At 38.1% G+C, this 7838-nt stretch overlaps 1 protein-coding gene across 2 annotated transcripts; it reads left to right on the top strand.

The window, feature by feature from the left end:
• Window positions 1-4276: 4276 nt before the first annotated feature.
• LOC130248484 (arg8-vasotocin receptor-like) lies at window positions 4277-7251 on the top strand. 2 transcript variants are annotated; one of them, XM_056482269.1, is made up of 3 exons: window positions 4277-4988; window positions 5136-5373; window positions 6428-7251. In XM_056482269.1, exons 1-3 carry the CDS (start codon window positions 4458-4460, stop codon window positions 6625-6627), a joined length of 969 nt encoding a protein of 322 aa, XP_056338244.1. In that variant the 5' UTR covers window positions 4277-4457; the 3' UTR covers window positions 6628-7251. The 2 variants fall into 2 exon arrangements, with proteins under 2 accessions (XP_056338244.1, XP_056338243.1); XM_056482268.1 differs by having other exon boundaries at window positions 4278-5373.
• Window positions 7252-7838: the final 587 nt, after the last annotated feature.

Genomic DNA, 7838 nt, shown 5'->3' on the forward strand with positions numbered 1-7838 from the left:
GGCCTATGGAATGCATGAAAGTAAATAGAGTCACATCAGCACTAAGGAAATAGTTTTTGATTTCTCTGAGGTCCTCTAAAGATGTACCAAATCGTGCAAAAATTTATTTTTCTTAATTAGTTGGTTTTCATGACTTGACAAGTGCAGTAACAATAATCTGCTAGCTCTTCACATCTACAGAATCTCACTGAGAAAAGAGGGTTTCTTACCTCAAAAGCTGACAGCAATATTTTCCACTTGATCTTTTCTTAAATAGGAACATTTTAGAACTTGCTTATCCATTCCAAAGTAAAAGACTGCAAACCTATTCCTTCACAAGTTGTATTTAATAAGTAATGTCTGTCAAAAATTAAACATTTCTGGGGTTTAGTAACTGGTCAAAGGCATTTAACTCTGAAATGCATCTATTTCTGCTTCAGCATATATTTCTCACCTGAGTTGGCAAAAAAAAAAAAAAAAAAAAATCTGCAATGCACTGCATGCAGTTTTTGGAAAATAAAGATTGTGATGGGACTTGACAGACACACAGGTCACATGGAATTAATAGATCAGGGGAAGTGTTTATTCACCACTAACTCAGCACTCCCCACTCAGCCCAAGGGAATATTTCCTCTGGTCCTGGAACTTGTACAGGAAAGGTGGTGATGAGCATCAGTGAACTCAGCATAGCACTGTGAGTCTGATCAAAGGGCTGGAAGATGTAGCCCAGTAAGGGAGGCTGGGTGAGCTGGGCTTGTGCTCTACACCAGGGGGTACAACAATAAAGTGGGTGGCAAAACAGCTGTTTTCTTAAGGTAGGGTAAACCCCAGAAACATGCATAGTGAGGAAATCTTAGGTCCCTTCCACTGCCACAACTCCATTTTTGTGCAGCATCAGACAGACGTTACATGGATCTTTCCCTGCACAGATGCCATCTGTGGAGGGATTCCTCCTTCTCCCCATAATGTGGAGCCTTTTCTTTTGTGTGGCAAACAATCACTTATATTTTCTCCCAACAGGCTGGGATGTCATCTCATTCAAAATATTCACCACTGTCAGCACAGGCTTTAAGTACAAGGCTCAGTAGAACAGACATGTCATGTTTAAGATCATTAACTCCTTGAATACAACATTTTCCACAATGCTCTCAATGTAGCTTTTTCAGCCTGGAGGAAAGAAAGCTTCAGAGGCACTAACAGTGCCCCCACAATGCTTAGGATGAGGCTGGCAGGAGATCTGAGCCAGCCTTTTACTTAAATCATACCAGAAGAATGAGGGTAGGTGGCCTGAAGGGAAGGGTCTGGTAACACATAGGGAAAGCTTTTTCACAATGATAATAAGCATTTGTTACCAGTTACCCAGGGAGGTTTGGGCTTTAAAGTTCTTGGTGGTTTTCAAGACCTGACTGGACAAACCCTGGGTGAAGTGCTCTGAATTCAGTATGCCTTGAGCAGCTGTGTGATTCTGAAATTCAGAGCAGATAGCTAAATTGGAGTCAATCTGTGAGCTGAACCTCTCCCTTTAGCTAACTAACATTACTGAGAAGTTAAGCAGAATTTAATTAAAATAATTTAGGGAAAGAATTTAACTTGGGCAGATGCAGTTTGGAATGAAGAAAAGCTGGGCAATGGGAGGACAATATTGGCACAGCTAAGGCTACTTAAACATTTTCATCTGTTATCCTAATTTTCTTTCCTCAGCTAGTTATACTCCAAGAGTGGATTAAATTTCAATTTAACGTTTCAATTTAACGTTCCTGCCTATCTGTTTGCATGGATGAAAAAGATTGAAAGGGCACAATTATAAAGTTATTAAACCATTAACATATATTGAAGTGATTATATGCGTGATGGAATAGAGTTTAACATCACTAGGACAACTTGTACAAGGAGGGCCACCACCCTTTTTATAAACATAGCTGAGGCTACTTGTTTCACAGTGTGCTTGCCCTTTAACCTGTGTCCACATGCTGGATCCAGCACCTGGGCTGTTGCCCAGATACTGTGTGCTGTGTGCATGTGTATACCAAGGGAGAGTTGTGTGTCCCCAGAGATCTTATTGGACCATTCTAGGTATAGCTGATAAAACACATATGCCTGAAATACATGTCTATCCATACCTTATGCATTGTGAAAAATAATACAAATAAGTATGATATTCTGGTTAGTCTTCCAACAGTATCTCAGAATTTACTTCTCTTGCATATACTGGCTTTTTGCATATAATTTCTTGATATTGAAATATATATAATAATAAAATATAAATGTATGTTTGTCTTCCATGCCTGACCGTGAACTTAATTTTCTTTTCAAAATGTTCCTGTTTCAACCCATTTAATCCTAGTGATGAGATGTATGTGTTTACATAATATACTTGCTCAAAGAATAAAGATCCCACTTGGCTGTTTGTTAAGTTGTGGAATGAGGATGGTAAGATAAATGATCAAGATAATGATAATCAAGATAATCAAATCAAGATAAATGATTTTGGAGCACACACCTAAAACTTAGTCTCTGTCAGAAGACATAACCTGAAATCAGCCCAGCTGCTCTCCAGTGCAGCATTTCCAGGCTTTATTGTTTGTGGCCAGTTCCATTACTCTACTGCAAGTTTCTGGGTGAAGGGAGAGTGAGGGTTAAGGCAAACCCATTTGTTCCCTTATGGTCTTGCTATGCCTGTTTCCCACTAATTGAGATAGATTGAGGGGGGAAACTAAAAGGAAACAACCTCAGAAATCCAAGTTTCTTACAAATAGGCCTTAATTTAGGGGAAAAAAATCAGGTGTATTAGATTAAGTTGTTATGATTCATGCTCTTTGCAACACAGTCTTAAGAGAAAAGCCTTTGTAGACTCAGGCAGCTGCAGCAGTGTTCAGCCAAGTCTAGATTATGGATACTTACAGCTGCTGTCAGTGGAAAAGTTTCCTGAGATTGTTCAGCTTCTCTGTTGTCTGTTCTCATGGTCTTACCCTTTCATGAGCTATTAACATCCATTACATTGTGGCAGATAAGGGGGAAAGAGGGAGAGAAAATTCTTTTGTAGTCTACCTCAGCATGCTGTTTATGAATTTTGTCTTTCACCTGCTTGTTGGCACATGAAAACCTTTAGTGAAAGAAGTGGTGGTCTGTCTGTGAGCTTCCTGAGCTGGTCTTATAATATAGTTGTGATCACAGTGATTAATCAGCTTTGGTTCAGTATTATGTACTATGTATGCAGCAGGAATATTGCTTTCCACATTACTGGTTTCCTCTTCAGAAAGACTTCAAATTACCAGTCTCTTGACTGTAACCAGAAGGATATGAGTGCCTTAGCTTCAAGTAAGATTGCATACAAATATCTGTTATTTTTCATATTAAACTAATAAATTTTATTAAATCTCTCTTTTGTGATTAAGAGGAAAGGCTGAGAGATTAAAAAAATTAAATCAGTTTGAATTTTCTATTCTTATCTGCCAGTACCTTTATGCAAAAGTCATACTGTAAAGTTGAAGAACAATGAATTTCCTGTGTTCATGATACAATTTACTCCACAAAAATGAAAATGTTTAGATATTAAAAAATGACCTCGCAAACTTTTATCTCTATAATAGAACAGAGATGTTTGGATATTGTTTCATCATAGAGACCTTTTCCTCAGTTGGATTTGCAATGAATTTTGACTTTTTTTATTATTTTTATTAAATTCTCAGTAGACTCAGTCCCAATAAAAGTAATTTATTTAACATGTGTTATTTGTCATTTTGCTGAGAAACAACCTCTAAGTCTTGACCCTGTGTTGAAATAAAAGTTTTATTTTTAGGGCTATGTAAAAATATTTTTCTTTTTATTTTAGAACCAGGTGACTCCAAAAAAGAGAAGAAGGAAAAAAAAAAAAAGGGCTATGGAAAAATGCATTTCTTTGTCTGTGCTGCATTTAGGATGTGGTCATGCCCCAGGAGGCTGGAGGTTGCCATTACGATGTGCCTGAGCTCAGGGACCCAATTTTATCTCTGTATAAACCTTCCTCCCACTTCTCCTGAAATGTGCTCCGCTGGTTTGCGTAGAAAAAATTTTGCAAGAACTCTCCTGAGTAAGGTCATTTAAGTATGAGTCTGACCACAGCTATTTACAACTTCGGGTTTTTTCTGAAGTGAGTAGTTGAATCATGTTGAGCCTCTGAAGTTTGCCTTTTATTTATATATTTCCCCCAATTGTGTGGCTCGGTCTGCCATTGGCTGCTGTCCCTGCAGCCTACCCGAGGGCTGTGCAGTTACATAAGGCTCTGTCTGCTGGGAGCCTATATAAAGCCTTTTTGCATGCCAGCAAGAGACAGAATTTTATCACTATCCAAGTCCCACTGCTTTGGTTCACATGAGCAGGAAGATTTGCTTGAAGATATCCTGCAACTCGGACCCAGGCTGGTTTGTTTGCCAGCCAGTGCTTCACAGCTGTCAACCTGAGTCGCAAGTGGCAGCTACTGAGAGTAGCTTCTGTGCATTATGAAGAATTTCTCATTTCCTATGCAGGATAACACACATCAGACCGAGAGTCCTGCTTCTCACAGATTCCTGGGTTTGACAAATCAGTCAGATCCTATTGGAAGACCAGAAAGAGATGAGCAATTAGCTCAAGTAGAGATTGCTGTGCTGGGGGTCATATTTCTGACAGCATCTGTGGGCAATTTCATTCTCATACTGGTGCTGTGGCGGAGAAGAAAGAAGCTGTCTAGGATGTATGTGTTCATGCTTCACCTCAGCATTGCTGACTTAGTGGTAGCCTTTTTCCAAGTGCTGCCTCAACTCATATGGGATATTACAGATGTTTTCATAGGGCCAGATTTCTTGTGCAGAATTATCAAGTATCTACAATTGCTGGGCATGTTTGCCTCTACTTATATGATAGTGGTTATGACAGTGGACAGATATCAAGCCGTTTGCTACCCTATGGTCACTTTCCAAAAGAAGAGAGCTCTCTGGAACATCCCCATTTGCACCAGCTGGTCTATAGCACTGATTCTTAGCCTACCGCAGGTATTTATCTTTTCTAAGACTGAAATATCTCCAGGTGTCTTTGAATGTTGGGGTGAATTTATTCAGCCTTGGGGCCCAAGGGCATATGTGACTTGGATTTTTGTAGTTATATTCTTCATTCCCTCAGCAATCCTTATCACATGCCAGGTCAAGATTTGCAAAATAATCAGAAGAAATATAAATGTGAAAAAACAGAATGAATGCGAAGCAACAAATCAGAATCAAGTCCTGCCATCCCGGGCAAGCAGTGTGAACTGTATTTCAAAGGCTATGATCAAGACAGTAAAAATGACAGTGGTGACAGTTGTTGCATATGTTCTCTGCTGGTCACCTTTCTTCATTGCACAGCTCTGGTCCGTGTGGTTCCCCAGCATCCTGACCGAAGGTAAGATGCTCTCCCTCCTCAGTCACAGCTGCAGAGCAGGCTAGCACACTGCTGTCGAGTGCTTTATGTTTGCATTTTGCTGTTGTGTAAAGGCTACATGTGGTCATTCGAGAAAAAGAAATACCTGGATTGATTATCTTCTGTATTTAATTAGGTACAGGGAATTTCTTGTGCTATGTGATCAAAACAACATGTGTCTATTCTGTGTGTGTATTTTGAGTGATTAAGAATTTAAAGATTCATGAACAGCATGGTGAAAAGTATTGTGCTTCAGCAGAGCCTAGATTTTTAGAGGTTTTAGGTGTTATAGCAGCAGTATTTTGGATTCTTGAGGTGAAAAGGAGCAATTGACTATTCAAAGTAATAAAATTATTTCTTATTTACTGGGTGGAACAGTGATATTATAAGACATCTGATTTTTTTTTTTTAATATTGAAATCATATTGATGGAATTTCTGTAGTACACTTTGAAGCAACTCAAAGTTGTCAAACAGCTGTATATAATGCAAAAAAGCAAGCCTGAGAGAGTTATCAAACAGCATGTTGCAAACAGAAATAGTCTTGTCAAATTTATGCTATTGCCTCTTTCTGAAAGGCAAATTCTATATGTGACTTTAAATTCTCCTATTCTAATAGAGGTTAAGAAGGAGGAAAAAAATATAATAATCCTGCCCGATAAAAACAGTATTGTTTCTGAATTTTAAGAATTCTTCCTGTCAGTGTGAATTTGAGACCTATTCTACATATACTTATGTCAAAATATGTATCTGTGTTTATTTATATGTGTTAAATTTAACAGCTTAGTAATTGCTTTTAAAGTTAATGTATCTACATCAAAAAAGAACTAGATGAAACTATTTCATTCTGAATGCATACAATAAAGTGTGTTTTATACCTTCAGCAACTGCAAATTGCATTGAAATGGGATTTTCCTATTATTAGATTACCTTTAAGATATGAATAGATACAGCAGAAAGCAGCAGACTGTGAAAATGTGACTTATTTCTATGAGTGTTTTGTTTAATCTCTTATCCCTTTAACTGTTTTGTTCTAGGTTCGGCATTCACCATTATAATGCTCCTTGGCAACCTAAATAGTTGCACCAACCCATGGATTTATATGTATTTCTGTGGCCAGATTCCATATTGCACAAAGAAGCAGCTGGAGAATACCTCGGCTCAAGACGAATCCATGTTCACGGGGAGCATTCATCTCGTAGACAGAGACCCTGAGGAAAACAGTACTTCTGCATAAATGTTGAGAGCTTTTTGCTGTTCTGTTACATTCCCTCTGTTCACAAGACATATTGATATTTTACTACCATCCCTGATTTTGTGGATAAGGAAGCTGAAAAAATGTGGGTTTTGTTGTAAAAATATATTTCTCTGCAGTTCTGTAACATGTACAGGAAGTTTCTGTGTTGTGCAAGCCTGGCTTAGTGCTTCAATCACCATCGTCTTATCAGAATGAATCCCTGTAAAGACCGACAAAGATACATAAGAGTATCTTAGATATTTTGTGTCCTAAAGTACTTCCCCATATGTGATTCTGGATTTCTAAGTAGTAAAATTTTACTAATGCCTGGTCCAACAAATTGAAACGTAATTGAAAAGGAACCTGATATAATTAAACTTGAATATGTTTTCAGAGAGAACCATGAATTGTTCATCATTCTGGTGTGACTGGGGGACAGTGACAAATCTTGAGAAGGCAGCACAAAGTCAGAAAAAGATTTTGCCATCTCTTACTAGCACCTGGTTTAAATTAACTCTTTCTAGCACCTGGTTTAAATTAACTCTTTATGTACATTTTTAGAATGCCAAGCAGCTTAATGTAATTTTTAAAAATAAAAGAATTTGGTGTGCTTGTGACACTGAACCCGTGCTTCAGTTTTGAATTCCATTGTGGATCACAGGTATCAGCAGCACAGCAGCAGTTCAGGTTTTTTGGCTTCACAACATGGGACTTGATTTTCCATGCATTTCCTGATGTGCAAGCAGTTAACTGGACACCTACACACACCCCTTACACACACATATACATACTCTAAATAAAAGTGGGTGCTAAGAGTGTACACTTTAATTTGGCATTCAGACCTATGTGTTCTAGCATGGGATTTATTGGCAGATAACCAATTATTATTCTGTTCCTTAGTATCCCTTTAGGTTCAAATTCAAATATTTCCCTTTGCTATAAAAATAAATCTGCATATCTTTATCGCAGATGCCATTTTATTCCTGGTTTGTGAATGTTATAAGCAGGTAGCTATTTATTTCCTTTCAATGCCTTCAATCTGATCAGAGGAGTATGGAAGGAATATCAGCAAGGCTCTTTCAGGTGAGAATAGATCTGCATTTGTGGGGACTCTTTGTGGCACTTATCTGGTGACATGTAATCTGTCTACATTTTACTGTGTTTCATTGCATTTCAGTTTTCTGAGTGCTAGAAGTCTCATATATCAATAG

This window comes from Oenanthe melanoleuca, chromosome 1A, assembly GCF_029582105.1.
Source record: "Oenanthe melanoleuca isolate GR-GAL-2019-014 chromosome 1A, OMel1.0, whole genome shotgun sequence".
Taxonomy (NCBI): domain Eukaryota; kingdom Metazoa; phylum Chordata; class Aves; order Passeriformes; family Muscicapidae; genus Oenanthe; species Oenanthe melanoleuca.

Coding starts and splice junctions, on each gene's coding strand:
- LOC130248484 (XM_056482268.1), top strand. CDS start 4,458: ATGAAGAATTTCTCATTTCCTATGCAGGATAACACACATCAGACCGAG. Junction 5,374..6,427: donor CCCCAGCATCCTGACCGAAG/GTAAGATGCTCT, acceptor GTTTTGTTCTAG/GTTCGGCATTCACCATTATA.